We start from the raw sequence: 25974 nt of genomic DNA, 5'->3' as shown, positions 1-25974 counted from the left end.
TTTAAATAATAGCTTTTTTATTTCACATTAGAGCAGACAAACCGCCTGATTAATCCATTCCTTATGCTTTCTTGTATATTTGGTTTTGGAAGAGCTAAAACACTACTTGTTGAACTCTTTACATGCAAAGTATAGCTGTAATTGGACAACCACTGTTAGGGAGGAGGGGTTTAGCAAAGGGTCATTTGGCTGGCCATTCATTCTTGCCCTTTTGAACTTTAAAAAAAAAAAAAAATTCTATCAGTTTTACCACAAGAATGAGCCCCAACTTAACTATTCTGTCTGACTGTGGTAATTGTGGAAAATAAATTAGTGATATTTGGTGAAACAAGTTCAACTGCGTATCCCTAATGTGTGCGTCCGAGTATGTAAAGCCTCACCTCGAGGCAGCACGTTCCAGGCGATTGTGTCAGTGATGGCTGTGAAGATCCAGTTGAGCTCTCCGAGGGGAGTGCGTCTGTCGTTGAGCCTGCCAGGGATCCTGCACCACACAAAACACAACACAGATGGCACTGTGTCAGCCACGCTCGCTGTATGTCAGAGATGACTCAGAGCACAAAGTGGCAACTGCTCAGTAGTATTATTACAACACATCCTAAGAAATTTACATTTACAGGCACTTAGGCTCTTACTCAGAGGGACTAACAATGAGTGCACGTTTAAATATTCATGTGTGCTTATAAACTCACGTGCACACAAGAAACACTATGAGCCACAAACTGAGACATAGATCGCCATGTGAGATTCACATACAGAGGTGACAATTCTAATGGAACAATTTCAACCTGGCTGTCTCACCAGAATTACTGTCACAGGATCAACGTGTACTGATTGGACCTGCTGACAGGTTTTGCTCACACACATCTTATTGTTAAGGAGGTGGCCTGCACCTGTTGAACTGGTGACCACCTCTGCTAATGCAATTACAACTAATACGTTTTTATGAGACGGAGTATCAAAAACCAGGGCAAAAGAGCAGAGGCATCATTACACACAATCATAATAATCACACAAAAAGTATCATTTCGATCCCAACAGCACTGGCTAAGTAGGAGACTACTTACTGTATCTCACTCTCAGTCTCTGTTTGTACCACCTCTGATTTCACCAATTCTGTGATTTAATCATTTCTTAACATGCTGGCCATCTTCTCTTTGAAAGAAGCTCATCCAGTAGCTCCTCGTATCATCTGAATGACTCAAAATCTCAATTGCTTGTTTGTAAATCTGGTTTGAACATCATTTATTGAATGTTCCACTGGAAAAAATATTTTCAGATGTTTCACTGTAATCAGTTAGCAACTATATAAATACATTGAGGAACATTTTCAAATGCACCGATTAAATAGGGACTCAATGATGCATTACAAAAACCGTACAACACAGGAACTAATAAAAGCTACGGTTTGTGGCCAATAGATACACGGTCATTATCATTTGTTTGTTCAAATAAATGTCTCCTCGATCTGCACAAGACGACTACGTCTCTGCTTCTCTATTTTTTGATGTCAGCAGAACTGTGACCATCAAATTCAACAGCAGTGCAACACAGTCAGAGACAGCAATCACTTTTTACAGAACCCCCTTCGCTCATACTCTGACACTTGAAAAAAAATCCGATCCTAGTTATTCTGTGACTTGAGAGTGGGAGCACTATGGAAATGAGAGCAGGAGATCTCTTTCACACAGAGCCCAGGACAATGTGAGGGTAATCACTACAGCAAAACCCAGAAAATCACCTTTACCACACTAAGGAATCGGCTTTTTAATGAACACTATGTAAAGCAGTGAGAAAAGCCGGTGGGGGGGGGGCAAACATGATAGATATAACAGTTAATGTGAGCAAGTGAGTCATTTGTGTATGAGTAAAGAAAAGAAAGAATATGGTGGAATATGGTATGGAATTTAACAGCTATGGGAACACTGCCATGAATCCAAGAAGGTTGTCTCACAGTTCATTCAACAGTCATTCTGATGCAAATTGCAACCAAAATGTCATTAATCCCATTTTGCAGCGTGACGAAGAGTGTGTGACGATCACTGTTCTGAAGAACGTCAGTCTGCCTCTCCTCTCTAGCTCTCATTCTAACTCAGTCATTGCCATTGTTGCCTTATTACTACAGTAACATTTCTAAAATATCACAAAAAAGTTCTCATTATCTCCAAAGTATTTCTGAAGATGATGAGTCAACTCATTTTAATGATGTCTCTTTTCAGATTAAATCCAGCGGTCTCCACGTTTCTGTTTCCGTACTCCATACAGTAGTATATGGAATATCAATGATAAGCATACATACGTCATAGACTCTAGTTCTGAAAATAGTTTTTAAAATCAGCTGTGTTTACATACGATAACCACTAACCCCACCTTCATCTATTTGAGATGACGGGATAATTATCATGGCATCTCAAGAAAATTGCCTTTTGTTTCCAACTTGTGATTGTGAGATAAGAGAATAAAAAAGAAAATTATAACTATAACCACTACCTTTTGGTTACTGTATTTCTGTACTAAAATAATAAGGCTTGGCATGGCACAACACTGACATGCTGAAGTGTTCTCTTCAAATTTTCTCCCCATTCCACAAATGTCATCACCCACTGTCACTTCCACACATTTTGTTTCCAAAGTGGTTTCATTATAATTGTTGGTCCACTGGAGCACTGCCAAGAGCATGTCTTTGTCTTCAGCTACAAGCATTAAACAGAGTTATATACAGTATTTGACAATAAACATTATATTTTGTAATACATTATTTGCCAAACGCCTGTTTATTAGAAAAGACAAAGTGTCATTAACACCAAAATTGGGCAGCTTGCATGTTAAGCTAATAAATGACTTCTAACCACACAGTGTGTGACCTTCTCCTGCCCTAAACTTCCCATTTCCAATTGTAAGTGACAAATAATAGGAGCTGTGAAGCTTCTGGCAGGTACAAGCCTGCTGTATACCCATGAAGGCCGGCCAGCTCCTGAGCACTTTGAGTGCTTGCCAAAGGTGTTCAGCAAGTCAGCACTAAGGATGAACACTCAGCAGTTCATATCCTTGCTCAGTATCCACAGTAATATATTTGAAGAGGGAAAAGGGCAGTGCATTGGTGAATAGATGGACAGATGGATGAATAGTTGAACAGGCTGGAAAGATGCTGTCGGTGGTGTTCACGCTGGTGTCATCGATTAAAACACTGACCACTTGGAATAATTTCTTGTTTTGCCCAATTTAGCTGTGTTGCACAGGCCTGTATAATTCATCATTAAGCGATATTATTTAAAGTGCCTTTCTATTTTCATTTTGTTTTAATCATTTGGAAAGTTGTAGTCTATATGTATCTTTGTTATTTGTTCCAACTATCTATTACAAGGTTTGTACAGCTTTTCAAGCACTTCTAAGTACCTACACCAAAAGGTTCCAGAATCTCAAAGCCTCATCACATCAGAGCTGTTACTATAAATGCACTTGTGAAAAATAAAGTTTACTGTACATACATGCAAACAGACTTTCATACATACAGACTCAAACAATAGAGGCATAACATGCTGCTTACCGTGATTTCCAAATAATATGAAATTAACATAAATATCAATGTCTTCTAATCTGGAAGCGACAACCTAGAGCGTTTGGCTATCAGCATTACTGTAACATAATGAATCAAAAGTAGAAAATGGATATATAAATCAGAAAATGTAAATTAAATGCTTAACACTAAACACACCTGCAAGCTTCAGACCCATGAGTCTGCTTTCTATTCATTTGTTGTTAACGTCATAATTTTTTTTTACACCTGCCTCTGATTTGCCTCTGTTTGGCACAAGGTAGCTCCACCATAAAGCAGGGAATGCTTTACGGTCTATTATTAAGGATGTGCTGTGGTTTTCAAACAATCCAGCAATCGTTAAATTATATCTCTCTCTCTATATATTTTTTTAAATCAAACAGTTTTGGCGACTATTGTGTCGTTTTAAGATATTTGTTTTCACTGGCACCTGGTGAAGCCGAGTGTGAAGGTGCAAACAGTCAGATTTTTTGTTCGATCTTCCTGACCGGACATTAGCCAGGAGCACCCTTAGGTACAAGCTGGTTTATTTTAGCGTTAATCCCGGCTCTCTCTCTTCTTGGGGCGATCAACCCTCCCACTGTGGTGCTTGGTCGCCAGAGGATGTTGTGGGCAGCGATTGACCCAAGGTCTGCTTTATTACAAACCTTTAATTCAGATGTGTAAATGTGCCATGAGTAATATATGTTGCAAGTGTAAAGGTGAAAAGAACTGGTCGATAACATAAAGAAACTATTAGACTATATAAATACTCCTTTGCTCATTGACCTCTATACAATCAGTTTCTTTATGCAACCAGTGGAGTCACCCCCTGTTGGCCTTTACTGTTGGCTTCACTTTTCAGACCCAGAGACCATGTCCACTTATTTTATACAGTCTATGCGAAAAGGCCACAGAGTCCTCTACGAAAGGGACAAGCTGTTGCTCTCATCTACAGCAAAGACTCTTCTGCCTGACGTCTCTGTGGAGCAAGGGCATGAAGTATTTCCTTATGGGATCACTAAAGCTCCACAGTACTATATATGCTGGGGTGTCATCACAGTGATATGATTCCTTCAATAATGGAGTCTAACTCTATAGAGACCCCCACCCCGCCCCGGTGAGTTGAGCACAGCTGGGTTTCAAACTGCGTCGGGTTGGCCTTGCCCACAGGGGGATCGGATGGGACTCAGAAGGGGTCTTGAATAGGGATCAACACCCACTACACTCGTGTCATGAGAGATGAAAGAGAAGGGATGAGTGTGTGTGAAACAGACTACGGAAGATTGAACAGCGAGAGATGCTGCAGCTCAAGAGAAACCCAAGTGTACTGTTCGCAGGTAAAATCCACATGCGCTCGGCGTCGTGACTCTCTTATCTACAAGGCTGTTGTGATTGGATTAGACCAGAATGTGTGTTGGATGTATGTGGGAAGCAGAGACAGAAGGGTGCACAGATGGAGAAGAGACAAAGGAATGATCAAATTAACAAACAAATCAACAGCACACAACTACTCCATGTTGACATTATGTTGGATTTTTCAACAAATGATTATAATTATTTCAAGGGCGATGATGAGTGCTCAGAGTGTGCTTTCCAACTGTGCATGACCTTTAAAGGTGTGAATATGAGCCCAATGAGTGGACAGTGAGTGTAGAGCCCACATGTGAAATTTGGACACAACCAAATGATGACAAAGGAACAAAGCTGCTTTGAATACTATTTGAGACCAATCACTCTGGACTCCATTTTAAAGCCTGAGCAATAATGAGCATCTCTCTGTTGAGGCCACCAAAGAAAAGCTTGTGTGCATTTTGTATCGCTGTTGCTAGGATACCACAAAGTCAGCTGACGAGTAGCTGTCACAGTAACTACTGTTAATTTAATGTGTCAAATTGTGAGAATGATTAACAGCACAGAAATGTACGGCTACCACACTGAGACATATACTGTATAACAAGGTGTAACAAACAGCTGTTAAATACCATCCATTTGTGGTGGTCTGTGTATTCAAAAAGAGTTTTTGCTGCTTTTTGTTGCACAATGTACAGTTAGTGTTAAGGTTTTCTACAGTTAGCCATCCGTGGGTGCGCTGTGTAGGAGGTCATGTCACAATGCTCACTGATGTCCAAGGACAATAAGATGGTCCAAATAGGGGGGGTTACACAGGGTACACATTGTGCTTTACAGAAAATTGTTTTCCCAAAGTGGATTGCTAAATAAATACTACTTTTCTGAAAAACTCTAATTATTCTGGATTATGTGTTTTCTCGGGAAACAGCTGCCCACATCCACTGGAAACAAGGTTTAAGAGGGCTGTGATCGTGGGCCAGATAACCAAAACAATGAGGTAAAACTGGCTTAAAACTACATAGAGATGATGTAAACTGCAGTTCTGGGTGATAATTCTTCGTGGTTTTGTCACTATGAGCAACATTTTTCCTGTTACAGTCATCTCAGTAATTCTTATAACAGGAAAAAAAAATTGCTTAGCTAATCAGAATTGAATCGCTGTATCAAGCGATGTACTCTACTAGTTACAGAAGCTGCTGTTTCTGTGATACTTCTGTTTTGATGAAACATCCCTTGAAAAATGTTTGACTTTGACACTTAACTTTAGTTAGAATGCTGGCCCAGCTTCACAGAGCAGAGAGGTGAGGTGGGTTTAGTTCCATTTTTCTTTTATGAGCTCTGAGACCATACATTATTTAACTCTGAGGGACATTAGCTGAGTCAACATTTTGCCCTCTGGACAGCATGTTGGACATGCAATGAACCAAAACTGCAACTTAAGCATCAGGAATCCTACCACCGCCCACTGATAAAAAATGAAAATCCCTTCTCCAGTCATGTTCAGGTCCACTCAAACATCAAGAACTAGACATAAAGCCTTTTTCTCTCCTCATGTAATTGTGGCACTGTGGTGAATTCTGTGAATTTTACTTACACATTATCTTATGTGGAAATTTCTAATCTTGCATTTTCTATGTAATTTTCTATCATACATTTCCTTGCTTGTACGTCAGTTCGAGGTCATGTATCACGTTTTTGATATTTGATTCGTTTTTCTTTATAGTTTAGAAAACAACTCAAATCCAATTTATGCAGGGCATACAGACTGATACAGAAAAGGTCAGCATTTTGCCACTGTGGAGCTCTCTCTCTCCGTCTCTCTCTCTCCGTCTCTCTCTCTCTCTCTCTCTCTCTCTTAACCTTACTGGCTTGCTATTAGTACACAATTGTGCTGTATATGTCTGAAGCAGACAGCTAACACTGGGGCAGAACACAGGATCTTATAAAACAGAGCAGAATGCTCTGTGTATGGTAGGTTCACTCAAGGCTGAAGGCATTGTTTTCTTTAAAGGTAAAGTGTTTTCTGTTTGCCGTGGTTGTACATGTTGAGAGGCCAATACAGAAATAAAACCTTCAAAATAGTGGAAGTGTTTTGAGTATTTGTTTAGCATGCGTTGATTTAGAGCCGACTTCAGACAAGCCTGGGTGAGCACTGACTGTAGCTGTGACTTAGTCTTTGACAGAAAACACTTTGAATTTCATTTTCAGACGTCACATTTGTTAATATGTGCTGTTTTTGATGTTTCTTGTCGGTGCTTTAGTCATGCCTAACAGAAGAATGAGTTCAGACGGCAAAGCTTTCTCCAGCACGCTCCAGTCTCTGACGTAAACTACTGTGACGTTTGTGGGAGCTAAAACTCTCCTTACAGCAAGTGGGTGATGAATTACTTCTTCCCCTCTCCACAGAAACCCATTCTTTATTCTGTTTAGACAACATGAAGAGGGCACGGGAGCTTGAGCAAGAGTGGAGAGACTCAGTGTTTTCAAACGCACCGACTGATGTTGGAGTGGTTGAGAAGGCAAAATGCAGAATTAAATGAAGTGAATGGACAAGGGCTTATTTCCTCAAAGGCGGTGGTCATTGCTCTGGCGGTCACTGGACAGGGCATTTCCTGTGTAATATTTATCCACTGGAGAGAGGTGGTGTTTGACAGGAGGCAAAGGAATAGTCAGAATGGGGTGGGGAAAAAAAAAAAAAAAGAAAAAGATGGACAGAAAAATGTTCACATTATGGCTAATTGTTAGTGATCTTATAGAAACATGGGAAACAAGCTGAGAGTGAAAATGGAAATTCCCCACAAATGATGAACTTACTCAGTGGACCAAGCATCACAATAAAAAGATGCATCACTTCCAGACGTTTCATACAAAGACTAACCGATGACCATCACAGTGGAGGATTTCAGACCTGGAATCCTTTATCCACCACTACTGCCATCAACAAAGCAAAACCACTTTTGCTTACATGACTGAGGTGAGAGACTAGAAGTATTCCCCTCAAAGTAGAGCAGTGTACTGTACACACACAGTCTTTGTATCTTTGTGAGGACACTCAGTGATGTAATGCTCTGCCTGGCCCCTTACCCTAATCTTAACCTTAACCATCACAGCTCTTTGCCTTACTGCGATCCTTACCCTAACCTTAAAGCCAAGTTTTAACCCTCAAATGGTCTTTTGAAGTAGTGAGGACCAGGAAAAATGTCCTCCCAACGCAGGAATATCCTCACAACATTCATTCATTAAGTGGCTGCTGAGATACTTTTCACCTTCAGCACCTCAAGGTGCTTTACCAATGTGTTTTTTTCTGCTGAGATATGACAGTTACTTACAACTTCTGAAACCAAGTCTCCTCAACCAACCTACTTTATGGCATCATTTTACCCTCCCCTACAAGTAAGGGGAGGAAAGAAAAGGGTCTGTGAAACTACTAAAACTTTGGATATGACACCCATATTGAGTGATAACATCAATCTCAGAGTGTGTGCCTAGGAGCAAGAGATGTTCCGCACTAAGCTGCTTTGCACCCAGAGGTTTATTGAAGAAATGTGGAGCTTTAAATCTGCCAAACTACTGCCGCTTTGGCTGTGAGGGGGAAACAAAGACAGAGAATTATACCTGCAGGATGGAAAACAACAGAGGGAGGGCTGACAATAAGGGAGACGGAGCATATGAGACAGACAGGAAGACAGACGGGGGGAGACAGACACAAAGAAAACAGGATAATGATCTCTCTAGACTGCACCATCCTGAGCGACAGTGAGAGAGAGACAGAAACAGAAACAGTAAGAGGGACGGAAAGAGAGAGGAGGAGTTGCGACAGATTTTTTTTTTTTTTTTTTTTCCAGGAGGGTGGTTGAGTGCCACTTACTTCTCGATGAGGTCTAACGTCACCCCTGGCACCAACTTGGCACTCTTCTGCATACAAAACCTGGGAAAAAACAGACAGGCAAAACCTGCTGGTAAGAATTGGAAAGAAAACAAGAGGTGCTTACAGACTAGACAAAGCTATAAAAACGTTTGGCCTCTACAGTACAGATTTTACGAGCTACGAGAGAGACAATCAACGGATAAAACACTCAAATGAAAAATGAGAGCTTCAAAGATTACAACCACTGAGCACTTTGATAAGTGTATTTTGGCTGAGTTACAGTCAAAGGGGGGGGGCAGGCAGCGGCAAACAGTCATATTTCTGAAACGCCTGGCATGGGGGTTATTGTTTACCGTGCGTGGTTAGCTGTGACAGGTAGGGCCAGCTGTAAGTCACAGCAGGTTGGCATTCAGAGCCTCGACAGACGCACAGCTCTGCGCTGAAGCTCATTGCAAGTCATCACACACCTGGAGGAGCAGGTGTGTGTGTGTGTGTGTGTGTGTGTGTGTGTGTGTGTGTGTGTGTGTGTGTGTGTGCAGACGCAAATAGTCACACGTCAACTGCAGGAAACATTGTGAATAAAAAACACTGAGATTACACTGTAAAACATTGCGTTGCTTCAACGTAATTTACCTGGCTGCCCTTAAAATGTAACTTCACTGATCTTATAGTGAATCATTTGTTTGATTTGTTCATTAGTTATTGAACTAACCACAAAAGGCTGACAATTGATACATTATACTCCATTAAACTACGTTCTCCATGGGTTCGTCACTATGAGCGATACGTTGAGACATTAATTTGACCCATTGTTCATATAATGATTAGTGCAGCATCAAATTAATTAAACATACTTAAGATTGCAGTCATGTTTGATTTTCCTCACTAGTAAAGCTTCCACATTCAGCAGTCTTACATGGTATTAGTGATTCAGTTTTCTTCCACAACTGCAACCACAATCATGCCTGGAAGCCAATTTAAAGGGTTACTTTGGTATTTCAAAACCAGGGCTCTGTTTTTACTTATTTTGGGTTCAAAATGACTGGTATGCACAAAATGTTTTGGAAAGGATCTTTAAAGGGTTGGTTTTGATCCAACACAATATTTGTGTAGCACACAATAACACAGACTAACTGACCGAGGCAGCAGTAGACGTGCATCTCCGGTCTTCTGCAAGGTAAAAGTATTGCTTTTGTGGGGTCAGGTGTCTTTAAAAAGCTGTTTCTGGTTAACAAAAGGTCTGTCTCTGTCTCTGTCTCTGTGGGGATCCTTTCCATAACATTGCCAGACTTAGAATACCGATCTGAGCCCATCATGGTGAAAACAAGCACCTTTTCGTGGACGTACTTTGAGGTGCAGTTGTCCCAAAGACTACATTGCAGCCGTTGAAGTGTAGTCACCTCAGCCAGCTAAGGTGATCTGCTGGACCAATGCCAGAACCCTGCCCTCCCTTCTAGTCATTTTGACAACAAAATATGGAAAAATAGGGTCCAGGTTTGAAAATACTGAGGTTACCGGTTAAGTTCCCAAAGGATTCAAGTTATGCATGGATTGAGACTTTTTATGAAACCACTGATCCACCCTGGTTGTGACGTAAGCTATGGCACTCACATTTAAAGGTTCTTCCTAATGGAGAATAATGAGAGCCCACATGACACCAGTGTCTCTTTAAAGAACAGCACAGTGTGCCCAGCACTCAAGGACCAAAGAGGACGAAGGAAGGAACCAGTACAACTTGTTTTAAAGTCTTAATGATCAGTAACTTTCTGACTGCAAGACATGATGGACACAGTCTGAACTAGTATGTGCCAGCACTGTCCTGCTTGTCAGGACAACAGGTTCATCATTGTTTCACCAATGCAACACAACCCAAGATAGTGTTGAATTTAATTCTGACTTTCATTTGAACCACAGATCAAATATTGTGTTTATGTTTTTGCCCGTGTTTTCTGCAAAAGGGATACAGATCCCCAGACATAAACAAGAGATGATTAACTAAAAATGGAGTCTGGCAGAAACAGACAGACGGGCCAAAGTAAACAGAGTACAGACGAAGCAGGGGGTTGCATCAGGGAGTGCGCGTTTCCACCCAACCCCTGAGTGGGGAGATGGAAAATCCCTCAGGCATGGAAGATGGGAGAAGCAAGAGATAAGAGAAGAAAGAGGAGGAGAGGAGAGGAGCATTTGGTCACACCAGAATCTATAGTCCTCCTGATCCACAACCTGCCTTATGATCACACACTGCGATTAGGAGAAGGGATTCCTTCTGTGAGTGCTTCTAATGTGCAGAATTTAAACGTGAACCCTAAATGGTTTCCCTCTGGCTTGTTTACCTTTTCTAGTACCAAACCTATAAATCCCCATGGCCTCTGAATATGTTAACTGCTTAGCAATGAGACAACAGGACCAACAGTAAATGGTGGATATCTTGTGTGTAATCCTACTGATGAATGTAATGATCAATCTGTGGTGTCCATGTGATTAATTCACAAGGGGATTCAGATGTGGGTGCAAATGCGCACATCTTTCATTCCATAGATAAAAGTACAGTATTATTCTACACAGCAAAGCAGGAATAAAAGCTGCCTTCTATGAGCTGAAACCAGACCATACGTCAGTCTGAAGCTGAATGGTTTGAATGACTGGTGAGGTCAGTGGGGAGAGCTCTTATCAAAGCTTGTGCTGTGTCTTTTCAGATCTGACGTCACTCTGGTCTCACCTAAAACTCACTGATCCTTCTAAAGTATCTCTGCCATTCTGAATGCCATTCAGCGGCATTATGCATTCAACTTTTGCTAATCAGCGACGCATTTACACCATCACCTTCCAAAGGAAAAACACGCCACTTGGGGGGTTGTGTAAATGTTAAAACCTTAAAGTAGGACACCAATAATTCATCTCAGCCATAATAATTCCTAAAAAGCATCAGTCTAGTGACGAGGACATCTTGCTTGTGGTTTTTCTTGACAGAATTTTCTTTTAGACTCAACCACTAATTCAATGCATGAACCACATGATTTGAAAAAGATACAGCAGTAGGATCTGTTTCAGTGAACAGAAAAGTGTATGGATCATGATTACACAAGTTTAGTTTACCTTTGCCAAATTGTATTTCTTGCTTACGTGTCAATCACACTTTTAAAAATACTCAGGCCCTATTCTAATGCTCCGAAACAGCTGAGCCAATCACAGAGAAGCATGATGACAAAGGCTCAGCAAATGAAAAGAATTATTTAGTTGTATAATAAAAAAACATAGATGATGCCTATATGATATGCCTATCGCATCGTACATAATACACTTTAAAAAAACAAAAAAAAAACAAGTGGGTGCACAAACTATGTTAGCATCTACAAGCATAGTTACTATTTTTGTTCATGCATGTGCAACAATGTAAAGGGAGGAATCCACAGTGTGGCCAGGTTAGCATGTGTGGAGACGGTGGTATCAGAGTAATACTGAGGAGACTGAAGCATACACTTGCTGAGGAGTTGCCTCAGTCTGTTTTGCATACTGCAGAGATTCATTGCTGGTGCTTCATTCTCACCTAACGGGCTAAATTGTGGTAGAACTCATAATACACTTTCCTCCTATATATTTCTTTTAGTTTTCACAAACGACAACATTTGGATCTTAAACAACACCAAGGCTGTGTCTGAAATCACTCCCTCATTCATACTTGTGAATCATCACCATTTTGCAGCATCAAAAGAAAGACTAAAGTGCTGCGTGAGTGGGTTTTTTTTTCTTTTTTCGAATCTTTCCATTTTATGAAATATTGAGGGCGCTACTATTTCACTCTAAACCAAAAATGTTAACTTGCTGGTGTCACTAGATGAACATCAGTAGATCATCAAAGTCATTGGGAACCATCCTCTAGGAACCATGAATATGATAATAGTTGTTAAGATACAGTATTTCAGTCCAGCCCAAAGTCTGTATTTGTATAACTCCTTACTAGTCATTTCTATGGCTCACGTAGAACCAGGGAGTGAACCGCCGACCTGCCGACTGATGGACGACCCACTCTACCTCTGAGCCAGAGCCGCCTCAAAGTAACGAACTCACTGGATGACCATTGCCATCCCTAGAACCACACTAGAGTGGCTAAAACGTCCATATTTTGATAATCAAAGTGTTTGAGTAGAAATATATCATTCTTTTCAAAAGCAACTCTGGGATAAAATACTTGTTGGTCCTTCCAACTAAAATGTGTGGAATAAGGTACATCTTGGAGCGAAAGGCTCAAGAGAAAGGGGAATATGAACCAAGATTTGAAGCTGATAAAAGATACCCAGAAAACGAAGGTGGAGGCGAGAGACATACTATATCTTTCGGAATTGATCAACTCCCCTCTGATGGTTTAGTTGTGACAACTAGTCAAAGTGGCTGAACTTTGGGAAGCACCAACAACTATGGCTGGTGAAATAAACACTCCTCAATGAAGAGAACATGTTTAGATATGCTAACGAAAGTACAGGAGGGCTGGAGGCCTCAGATGAAGAGGAAATTGAAGGACTATTAAAGGAGAGGGCCAAAGTTTAATTATATCCATGAATAAGGGAGAGCAAGTATGCTGGGAGCAGCGGGTAGGAGTGCGCATGTACATATTAAACTTTGAGGAGGGAAATGAAGTGGATCTTATGCTAGGGAACTACAATACTGCTCCTGGGGTGGGTGGTGGAGGAGGAAAGGGAGGAGAGGAGTGTCTCCTCTGGTCCCTGCAGAGCCGGCTGTCTTCTACAGCTCATTACTCCTTCAATCAGCATTCCTGTCCCAAGCCACCATCTCTATCAGTCATGTAGGTCAGTGACGGAGCAGATTAGATTTGAGATCACCCAGCAGTCATTCCAGCACAATATACAGTACACACTGCATATCACACTTCACATGTCAATTGTAATTTGACAAATACAATTTAATTGCGGGAATTAGTGATTGATTCTTTTCGTGTGTGTGTGTGTGTGTATCATATATATATATATATATATATATATATATATATATATATATGTATAGCAGAGCCTTCCTTTAACCCTTTAACGTCCTCATCAAGAAAAAAGCAATGAAAAAATTTATTCTTTATATATTGTATTTCCTTGGGGCACTAATCACAAAAATCAATGTTTTTTTAAGAACAGACCCGACATTTTTTTAAATATTGGCCTCTACCAAACGGTTGAGATGTCGTAAGTAAAACATGTTTTCAATAAGATATAGTGAGTCAAAATGTGCTCTACCATATGGTTGAGCAGAAGGTTAAAGGGTTAATGCGAATTCCTTCATTCTTGCAGCTAATGAGCACGATACAATGTCATTAAAATGGTTCTTGGTCCTTTATGTGTAAAATCCATTTTCTAGTAGAATATATGGATAGAGGCCATTAGAACAAAAGAATATTTGCATTTCACAACTGCTTCTTACCAGATTTCTCACTGTTTCATAAGATCACAACAAGCTGCTCATTAAGTGGCAGCAGGGTCCGAAGCTCCAGTTCAGCTGCTAATGTTTCAAAGTAACATTTCAAATAATACACTATGATTAATGCCCTTTTTGATCGAGTAGATAAATGTGAAGATACAGAGGGTCCACACACTTGATTACTGCTATCACTTTAACTTAACACCAACGTGTAGTGCTAATGATATATCGGACACAATATGCTAATTAAAATACATTTCCTGATCATACAGGGGTGCTGACCTTGCCTACAGCACATTTCACTTAAATACAATTCCGCTCAAAAGAATTGACATATATGAGTTCCTACAACATTGCAAAGCTCCACTTTAATTTGTGAAAGTTTCACTTCCATCTGAACGGCATGGAGGCAGACTGTAGAGATGGTGTCACCTACATACAAATCCTGGAGCAGCACTGACAGTGAAGAGTGGAAACACTGGTAAGACTCTATAAAAGCAGCCATGGTAATGTTACAAGACCATTTTTTGACTCACAGCTGTAAGCTTGGCCATCAAATGAAAGTCATTTGGTGTATTTGGGTAGATTGTTGTTAAATTGTCTAAAATAACTGGAATATGCTCAGGTGAAACATAAGGATGCCGCTCGTCTGGCTGTGGCCATAGCAAAGATTTTAACTCATTCAAAAAATATGGTGTGGCATCAGCAAACTGTCAGGCTTTCAGAACAGGACAGAGCAGAGCTATCACATTTTGCAATCAGTGTATATGATGAGGTTTTCTGAGGTAAACCCTATTTAAATCCCCAGAGGTCTTCAGAAAGCTAAGGCATACAGTATGCAGTGTTATGTAAAGGTTCCTCTGCACCCTACACTAGGAGACAAGAGGGGGAAGATGAATGTGTCAACATTTTTTCACCAGTAATTTACATCTCAGTTATCAAAGTCATGAATCCTGAACGAGAAAGAATGATCTGTGTGTGTCTGTGTGTACCATGTATTAGTCATGTTGTGAGGAAAGCTGTTTGCAAGTTTGCAATTTTAGGATAAACACTTCATGATTAGTGTTAGGGTTAAGTTTAGGTAGGTAGTAGTTATGATTAGGGCTAGGGTAAGTGTCCCAGAAATGAATGTAAATCAATGTAATGTCACCCAAAGTCATGGAAACACGAAACACTTACTTCATCATCGCACCACTCAAAGCTTACATAGCAGCATGGACACAGGTTATAAGTGCATACAATTAGTGCACGCATGATTATTCACACACAAGCAGGAAACCACAGCATCCCACTGGCAAGGCTAGCATGTATAGATTGAAGAGACAACATAGTAGAGTTGGCTTTTCATTACTGACGATTAATCACTGCTGTAGGATTCTTCCCTAAAGGTCTGAACTACAGAGGTGCAGCACTCTCACATCTGCCTGCAGTGATGGTTCAAGTTCCTTATGGAAAATCTTCATAGTCTCTACAAAGGCCGAATGTGGCTCTTTAAAAAGTGTTGTGCTTTGAATTAAAGGCTGTTGTCCTGACATTATCACCTGATGGTGGTGCCACTTGTGAAGGGATCATCGAAGTCATTATATACTAAATTATCTGGGAACTATGTCTACACAAAATAGGGCTGTCACTTTTTAATCTAAACTCAAACTACTGTTTGAAAGTGGAAAAATATTCAATTCAATATGTCTTGTGTGGAGACATGTAGGCGGATCATTACGAACTCTGGCCTCCTAGTGGTGCTAGATGAAAAGCTGGGGGGTCACTGATGTCATCAGGAGTCATCTTTTGAGTATCCTGAACACTGTCTAAAATTTCGTGGCGATCCATACAATAGTGGTCGTGATTCTTCCCAAACTGACAAACCAACTGTACCATCAGCCCCACTGACACGTTTGAACCGGAAGCCCTGCTTCTAGCATTGATAAAAATTTGATACACCCCCTGCGCTTTTATTCCTTCATCCGTTGTTTCTCTGTCTTCCTTACTCTGCAAACCCCTGGTGTCATCCGGTTCCCTCCCTCCCCCTATTTTCAGATGCTCACTTCCTCCATCCCTCCCCATCCATCGCAGCCGAGGGGAAATCCCTTGAAGATGGCGCTCCATCAGTAATGATTTTCTGCTCAGCTGAGCAATGAAAGGTAGACATGCCCCCATTCTCTGTCTCTCTTTCTGTGTGTGTGTGTGTGTGTGTGTGCGTGCGTGTGTGTGTAAACTAACTCATCATCCATCCCTCAATGCATCTCATTAAAGTTTTAAAGCCAAGGTAAGCCAGCACATCAGTGAATCCCTCCATTCGCCCACTCTAACCTGCCAAACTCCACCCTATCCCTTCCTCATTGTCTCACTGCTGCTCACTCAGGGGCTGTGTAAAATAAAGAGAAGACAGCTCAGCATATCTTTATTTAGAAAATAGTAAGTGAACAGAAGAGACAATAACAAACTTTGAAGACTCGTGAAGCATATCGGGTCTCAGCAAGAGCTGGACGGCAGGCTGCTCTATACATTAACATATAGTTAGTTCTTCCAGATGAATCTGTATTTATTCTTTTCTTATATTGTATTCTTACCATGTATAAATAAAGGCTGAATGTATTAATGAATACATTTGTAATAAGTTGGAACATGTCCTTTTGAAGCTTTGGTGTTGATGTAATATTTAAGCTGAATGACCGATGCGCTATGTGAGGAAATCTCATATGTGAATTATGCATAAGTATACACGACTAACTTTCCCCTGATTCATTATGGCCCATTAAATTCAATTTATTAATATAAACCCCTGAAGCTTGACCTTACTGGGTCATTAATAGGACGGATCAGTCCCAACTTTCCCCTGCAAGCCACAACATTCATTTTTGAAGGCAGAGGGAATTAAGGAATTGTTCATTCAATATTATCCAGCAGGCTTTTAGCAACTTGTTCTCCGATAGGAGATGTTGGTAAGGGATATCAATATTAATGGCATAATACTGAGACCTCATTATGCTGAAGGTCATGGCAGGATGTGGATTTAGAGCAGAGGAAGATAAACGAAACTCTTCAACATTTCTGGCAGAGAAGAATCATTCAGCAAGCTGTAGGACACCTCCTGAAGGCAACCTGTCATTCTCACTTACACACTTTAAAAAAAAGTTTTGCGCCTCTTTCAATTTTGTAGTTGAAAAAGTGTTAAATCATCTCTGTGACTTTTACTGTGTGCAAAGTGAATTCAGTCATTAAAATTCAAAAAAAAACTTTGCAGGCAAGTAATGATTTATGGCACGAAGGGATTTTATACACTGCAGATAGAGACTGTATGTGGGCAGGCAGTGCACTGCACGGGGGAGAAGTTGCACACCTGCATTTAACGGACATCAAATAACAAGAAATCTAATTAAACCCAGAGGGTGATGATTGTGTCAGTGGTGTCTTTCTCACATTTGAACCCTTTATCTTTGATTTTGTGTTCCCACACTCAATCTCGCCATCTCTCTTAATATTAGAAAGCATGTTAGCATGTGAGAAGACAAAATGAAATGAAAGATATGAAATGTGAAAAACACATAGAAAGATGTCACGGTTGCCTAATTCCAGCGCAAAAACTGAAAAAACTAACATGTATACAGAATGAATTCACTCTCTTCTTTAACCCTTTATCGGGCATGGGAGCATATTTAGTAACTTGGTAACAAAATGCCGCCCCTTTTCTCACCATGAGGTAGAAGAACTACGAGATTTCTCCGAGCCAATCAGCGACAATCAGGTTACATGACAGACCGGCAAGAAACCGCATATGGTAACTTCACTGACCCTGATTTTCACCATAAAATAGAATAGTGTTTTGAAAAACTCACAAAAGAAATTTTGTGAAATTTTGAATTTCTAAGTATTTCAATGAGTGTCCTATAAAGGGTTAAACATCCTCCACACACACACACACACACACACGCACGCACGCACACACACACACACTTCTGTCCCAGTGAACTGTGACAGTGTAATGGTTTCTATTATTTTACATTATTTTATTATTGATTTTATTATTTAAACTGTACTTTTCCTACTGCGACATGTCAGAACCACAGGACACAAAGTCTAACTGCTTGTGTTCCTTACCCGATATCAATCAGTCAATAGAATCAATAGAACTGATGGCCAAAACTACAAAAGTGAGACATTACTAAACGTATTATCCAAAAGCTTGTGATTTTGTGACAACTCGCAGGGCTAGCTGGAGAGCTACTGTAGTACTGTACTGTAGTTGGCGAGAACTCCAGCAACAGGCTCACAGTTAACAGGCTGGTTTGCTTGGCAATAAGTTTTTAATTTGCAGACCCCTGGCAGCTCACGAAACACAGTGACAGAGCAGCACAATGCCAATTAGACAAACACGATACAAATTACACACACACACACACACACACACACACACACACACACACACACACACACACACACACACACACACACACACACACACACACACACACACACACACACACACACACACACACACACACACACACACACACACACACACAAACTAAGTTGGTACAGTGGCTGTTGAGGGAAAATGTGTGTAACGTATACGATCCAGAGGTAGAGTTGATGAGAGTGCCACGAGGTGAACATTTTCGTTTTGCTTTCTGCTTGAAAACAGCATTACAAGGAAGTACAAGCAGCTCACATTTCAAACCAGGCCGGCTCTGCCTAGTAACAAGCCATCACTTAGAAGGGCTGGGACTTCTTTAATAATAACAGTGCCAACACATGTACATGATGTGGAGCTACAGCACATGCGTAAGTAACACATGAATGCCAAATGTATGTGTGTGTGTTTTGTGTTGACAGGGATCGGACATGATGCAATCACCTTTGCCTGGGTGTGCAAGCCCCACATGCCCCACACATAGACTGGCTGATGAAACCCATGTGCTTCCGTGCTTTAGCTTGAAACTCCATCAGTACAGTACTCTGAATGATGCATCATGCTGCATTTACATCAGGCTAGTGTATCAGCCAAGTTTCCCAAATGAACACATTTTTACCAGCATATCTTTCACCTATTTTACTGAGGCGGTCTCTGCAGGGATTATCTTCCTCACATCGCACTGGATGATGTCGGTTTGCATTTTTCATCACAGCTGAATATTTCTCATCATAGCTGAATACTGAGCAGGGTTGGAGCTCAGAGGAATGTTTGCTCTCTGCACACTAAAGAGTGCAATTATTATACCTTTTTAATTACAGCCTGATACTAATAATAACCACAGTAAACATTACTCTTTGAGCTTATTTTTTGAAGAGACATTCAAACGGCATAGGGAAGCCACAGCAAGACTGAATGGATCATGAACAAAAAAAGTATTCAAATTCTTCCAAAGTAGTGCATTTCTTTTACATGTTCTTACCTGCTGAGAGACCGTAGCCACACAGCTCCTGTGTATAATTTAAAACTTTAAGCTTCTCCTCCTACTCTAATGCATAGAAAGAAACCGGGCTGAGGCTGAGGCAGAGGGAAGGGAAAGAAAGTGTGAGGGAAACATTACCATCGGAGGGCAATCTTGATGGGTGTGGTGAGGCAGGAGGTGAAGAGGTCAGCCGGCAGGTCGGGGTTCATGGGTAACAGCTCACTGGCCTCGCAGGCAGCCAGCTGGATGCAGTTTTTCATGGAAGGCGGCAGGGGCATCTGGGCGAGCGGGTGACTGGGGTTGATGGCTGCCACCTGGACAGACAAAACAGCGTTTCTTTACATTCATTTGGCTGCAACGACTACCTGAGCCACATCTCCAAATATGTCAAATATCAGAGGATATTTTCAAAGCTGCAGCCACCACAGAAAGTGATTTCATTATGAATTGGGGTTTCAGAGCCAAAACACTGAATTAGTGAACTGCTCCACAACCAGACCTATTGTCTGGGGAAATGCACAGCAGAGGGAGAGAAAGAGAAGAGGAGCTAGGCAACAGATAACCCCCCACCAACCCACCCCATCCCTTTTGCTGACAGATATTTATCGAATGGTAAGTTACAGCAAAGCGTCTGTGACTTAGAGCGACGGAAGTGTTTCTAAAAAATTGAACCTCGTGACCTAAAAATAAACATGACATGCATGTACCATTAGCACGAAAGCTGAGGAGGAGAAACGGGCACTAAAATTTAATCTAATCAGAACGCATGTGAGAAAATTACTAACATTACCAAAATAAGACCCACAATTTCCCTGATTTCCCATGTTGTCCTGGCTTTCCCTATCTGGAATATACTTTTCTTAATCCCATGACTCTCCAGAAATAGCTAGAAACTGACGTTAGCATTGCAACAAAAGCAGAACCCTGTTATTGTGGTGGCACTACAGTTAGTTACAGTACAGACACAGCAACAGAAACAAGGTGAGAGGACGACAGAAGCAGACAGGATGATGAACTTAAGCTGTGGACCAGATAAGACATGAAATAAAAAGGTCAGAGACAGACTGAAGAGCAGAGGCTGTCTCTTATCAGCAGCTGTGATAAGAGACAGGCATATAGTGAAGAAAGGAGGCACAGAGAATAAAGAACTTGGAAAAGAAGCAGACCTTGGTATGTCAATACTTGAAGTAAAAACTAGTTAGAAAGCTGATCTGATGTCCATGTGTAAGTTTGTGCAAATGTCCAGCAATGGCAACAGGTGAAGGCATCCTGTCACCACCTACACAAGCCTGCTCTGACTGTTGCCATTATTATTGCAATCTGTTGATGCTCGTCAGGCTTGGCGTCATCTAATCTCTCAAAGAAAACTTTTCTACAAAGGAAAATGTGAACACTTGTGAACTTTAAGCAACAGGCTTCACTGAGACCAGAAATTCACACATTTTGCCAAGAGTGAGCTCGAGTATTGTACTTATTGTACTTGACTATTGTACTTATTACCAGCTGAGACATGTCCATCTCAGAGATGGAGACTCCATAGCAACTCCAAAAGTTGTTATGTTGTGTCACTGAAAATTGAAACATTGCTGAGAAAACACAACCAAACCAAAAAAAACGTCGGTTGTGGACAGCGCTGTGATCAGTGATAAAAGGCGAATTTTTTGTTTTTCATCTTCTGCAGTCACATTTTACCTTTGTTGTCAACGCAACAGAGGAAAAATGTGATTGCAGAAGAAACAAATTAGTGCTTTTTGCAAGTTTACCTCCTTGTGCTTCCAGGCAAAACATTACAATTGATGCAGAGCTTGAGACATTTTGAGAACGTAATGATAATGTGATAGGATATCGATCCCAGGGAGGAAATGTTCATCTTACTTGGCCCCTTAGCAAGGCAGTCTAAACAGTCCTCTTGTCTATTCTAAAAACAAAATGAGTGTATTATTTCCACACCGTGGGATGGCTCAGTCAATGCTTGCAAACTGTAACAATGGACATGGTTTGCATATGATGTAAAACTTTAATATTATTTGGAGCTCTTGACTATTTATGCGCTCAATGTGCTGTTGTAGCCTGCTGTTGATTTGTTTGCTGGGAGTTCAATAAGGTTTCTGTGTTCGCTGAATAGACTTTAATGAGCTGTGGGTCTTAATGAAGGCAGCAATCCAAGGCTCCCCTTTATCATTGCAGACTGCTATGGGCTGTGGCTTTCATTTTGCAGCATTGTCTAATTTGATAAGAAAATAGGGAGGGGAAGTTTATTTTTACTACAATTGCCTGTTTTTTTTTCTCAAAACACAAGTCTCTATTATTCCAAGAAACACTGCAGCATGTTGCTCATCCATTTTTAATTGACTGTGAGGACAATTTTTTTTCATTGACAGAAACATTTGAGTTTGATTTCATAAGTGTGCCAACTGTGTGGAAGCAGATAATGTCCATGATACGAAAAACCAGTTGTTGTTGGTGTCAGCAGCTGTTGGAGAGTGTCTGTTGGTGACACCTCAGATCATAGTCAAGACTCCAAATGATCAGTATGGGGGGGGGGGGCCGATCCAGGCACATTTTAATGAATTGGTATCAGCCAAAATAAAGCCAATCAAATGCTGATCCTTTTGTAACTCCACTCTTCTGTGTTCAGCCAGCTCATGTTTCAGCATTGCTTTTCTTTACCACGGTGCTGCATTGCACTGCATATCCAATTATATTTTATTAATCATTATTATTAATTATTATTTAATAATATAGAATATAAAATACTATTTGGGAGCAAGGGTGCAACAGAGAGAAAAACCAAGCGAACATAAATAGACCACACAAACTTCACACAAACAGGCTGCAAACCAGTCAGCGGGTTTGAACCTGCGATCTTCTTGCAGCAATGCTAACATCCTTCATATTAATATGGTTGAGGCTTATAAACTTAATGGTTTGATTCAGACCTTAAGTACTTGGATGAAGAAGCTCATAAAGAATACAATGTGACAAATTAAATAGGATACAGTTTTAACTTCAGTGTGTCAGATACACATTTAGGTAAATGTAAGAATCTTTCTAAAGATTCTACAGATCTTAAAAGGACTCAGATTGAGTCCAGGGAGAAAAAACCAGGCATCCATATAGCCAGGGCTTCCTACATTTTATCATAAAGGCCACCTGACCTGAATAAAATCTATTAGATATATACTACATTTCTAAGAGAGAAAGAGCAGCGGTGATATATCACAAGGTGAAAGCCATATATTTAATGAGGCAGTTGTTAACTATATCATCTGGTTAATAAAGGATGGCAGGATAATCATGATTTGAGAGATTTAGCTCATCAACTGACAGTGATTTATTGATTGATCCCTTTACATTTGCTGTATGAAAATTAGTCAGGGCAGCGCATCAGCATCAGTGGGCTGTGTGGGAAAAGCTCTAGCACAAGCAGAGGACTGTCAGTGTTGCTGGTCAAACACTGGGCTGTCTGGTAATCCTGAGATGGACGCGTTTTACCCAGCAGAGTCTACATCCAGGCTTCTTCTGTTTTATGGTATCTGTGCCATTTAGAGCAGTCCGAGTTGGTTCATCATCTGCTTTACGTCTGTGCTTTGTTAGCAGAGTCTGACTGAAGGATTTATTTTCAGTGTCCCCTGCCCCCAAGGATGGCAACGACTATGTCAGAGGAACTGGACCCAAAATATGTCCAACACTTCTGTATTCTAATACATCCCTGTTACAATTCTTTGTGTATTATTTGACTTTGAACATTTGACACTGGTTCCAATGCTGTAACAGTGTCAGTTTGGTTTGAAACATTTGTGTGGAATGCATCAACAGGCTGTAATCATATATTGTACACCTAGCTTAGCTGTGGATAAGCTCGTTGGTATAAATTGCAAACTGTTACTGTAAGGCCTCTTGAACACCTGTTTACTGTGGTGGAAAATGTTGCTTCAAGTGCTAAAAGTCTTTCTGTGTTTGCAAACACTTTTGGGGCTCCAGGCATGAAGACGGAGAAGGAGGAGTGTGAGAAGTCTTCAAACCGTCTGGCACAGAGGGATAGAATAAAAGCCCTGGCAATCAATCTACACTGTCAAAAGTACTCAAGCAGTCATACAAGCATATGTAGACATAGTCTAGGAACTTTCAGTCACAGTAGACCTACCAAACAACTTCAAATCAACCACAAACACATTAATACGCCACAGCTGCTGAATGCAAACTCCTCTTTGGGCCTTCCGGCCTGCTCAGTGCTGTTGCTCAGCATCTGATGTAAGTAGGGGTAAACCCACAGAACCTAAGGTGAGCTGTGAGGGGACACGCTAGCCTCTCTGTGCCCAGAGGCTGAGCCGAGTCAATCAGAGGCTGAGAAAGGGAAAACAAATACAACAAATGATCATACAACAATGCAATTCCTATCGTAGGCCTCAAAAAATTAATGACAAAAAAGCAATGAGAGCATTTGAATTTTATTCACAAAACTGCTATGACCTAATTCAAATGTTCACTCCAGTTTCAAGATGAACTGCAAAATAAATAGGCTTGTGATGAGACACTGTAGATTTATGTAATGCCTCCCTGCTCCTGCATATACTGATCTGCCTTACTGCTCTCTGCTAGTCCAATAACTCATTAGCTGACTCTATAAAAAAAAGGTGGAAACAAGGCGGCAGCAGCTGAAGCTCAGATCTCAGTATGAGACAATATGTATTTACAGAACTGATCTATACGGAGTTGTGCAAACATAGGAGCAGCTTTAATTAATGGGAGGTGAAGAGTGATAACGTATGTAGCTGTGCATGTGTCGTTTTTTCAGTCCACATGCATATTTCTTTTTTCTTTGAAATGCTTGCAGGCATGAGTGGGAACCTGATTGTTGCTGTGCAGATGGATCTTTGCCAATCTTTTTGTAACATAATTCCCGTTCTCTCTCTCTAATGAGGAAAATGTCGACTCGCTAGCAGAGAGAGACATCACAAACAAAGAAGCGTGCGTTTCTAAATCCTCTCGTTGTGTCAACCCAAGATGAGCGTTGTCTCCTGAAACAAAGTGTGTGACGGTATGTTGCAATAATCCTAATGGTAAATACGACAACATTGCCAGCAGAAGCTGATTAATGCCAAGCATCCACTGTAATTATCACATTAGCATATTGTAATCTTGCAAATTACCATGAAAATCACCATGACAGCTTTCTTCTCTCTTTCTTCCACTGGGGATATCAAGGTACAATTTCATTGCTCAGTTCCTTTTTTTAAAGAGTGACTAATTTATGAGACTAATCCTGCAGGGGGGGGATTTCAGATGTAAAAACACACAATCACAGTTCAAAAATGCAGTGGAGTACATGCACACAGGGCTACCAAAATGCAACTCTAGTCGAGCAATACATTTTACTGCCGTGCATTAATTATTCATTAAAATGATAGAAGGAGCTGGTGGAGGCTTAATGTGAGCATCCTGGAAATGCCGGCAACAAAAACACACTATGTGTGCACACACACGCGCGCGCGCGCACACATACATACACACCTCTTTCCGCACCGCAGCTAATGCAGTGAGTATGTTTGCTGAGTGCACGCAGGAAGTGATGAGATATTTAGAAGGAAGCAGGTGGCCCTATAATAGAGCACTCAGAGCAGACACCCACACACATACACTGACTGACTGAATGGACTGCAGGAGGAGGTTGATATGGTGCTATGGAGGAGTGCTAAAACACCTCCTCCTCCTTTCATATCTTCCCATCAGCCGTCTCCTTCGTGCCCTTGCATTCATCTGCATCACTGCATCTCCAAATCATAATGTCCCCAGTGAGACTGGGCCTGTTGTGCCACGACAAACGGATGCATCGTGTGCATTTAAAAATGGATTACAAAGTGTGTGTGTGTGTGTGTGTGTGTGTGTGTGTGTGTGTGTGTGTGTGTGTGTGTGTGTGTGTATATTGTCAAATGATCTCACCGGGCCACCCGCGTGCACGCATAGGGTGTCGAGACAGAAGGATCATGTGGGTGTGTAGCAGCATGAGGGTGAGGTGGGGGACTCCCCGCTTGGATCATCTCCTGCATGATTAAAAAGTGCCTGGAAGTAATCACCTCTCTCCTTGTGTTCCATTACCCCTCCCTACAGACTTCCCATGCGAGTGGGTGAGAAGGGCAAGCACTCAGGTGGAAAAGTGAAATTGCTTATGGACGTTATGCAACTTCCCCTGTATTTAACTGGGGGACTTCCTCCGTTTATTTCCCTATGGAAACACTAAACCAGTTAAACTTTCTGTGCAACAGTGCAGCTAATGCGTTTGGCGTACACTGTATGCCCTGCAATGAAAAAATAAGATACTGTCTTCCAAAATGACAGGTCAACTTTGTACATTTTTGTGTTGGGATAGCCGCTTCACAAGCTTCACTCCCAGGCCTTAAGGCTGA

The 25974-nt window shown here is 41.1% G+C and overlaps 1 protein-coding gene across 4 annotated transcripts in view; it reads right to left on the bottom strand.

Annotated features, from left to right (window-relative positions):
- The window catches only part of rptor (regulatory associated protein of MTOR, complex 1), a 154265-nt gene that overhangs the window by 66009 nt on the left and 62282 nt on the right, over window positions 1-25974 (bottom strand). For all 4 annotated transcript variants that reach the window (XM_070856559.1, XM_070856561.1, XM_070856560.1 and 1 more), the window contains exons 7-9: window positions 19706-19881; window positions 8754-8813; window positions 381-481 (exon numbers count right to left, since the gene is read on the bottom strand). In XM_070856559.1, coding sequence (XP_070712660.1) covers window positions 381-481; window positions 8754-8813; window positions 19706-19881 — 337 coding nt within the window. The remainder of the gene's footprint in view (window positions 1-380; window positions 482-8753; window positions 8814-19705; window positions 19882-25974) is intronic.

Source organism: Pempheris klunzingeri, chromosome 3 (genome assembly GCF_042242105.1).
Source record: "Pempheris klunzingeri isolate RE-2024b chromosome 3, fPemKlu1.hap1, whole genome shotgun sequence".
Lineage (NCBI taxonomy): Eukaryota > Metazoa > Chordata > Actinopteri > Acropomatiformes > Pempheridae > Pempheris > Pempheris klunzingeri.
Note: the sequence above shows the minus strand (reverse complement) of the source record. Positions and strands in the feature narration are given on the sequence as shown.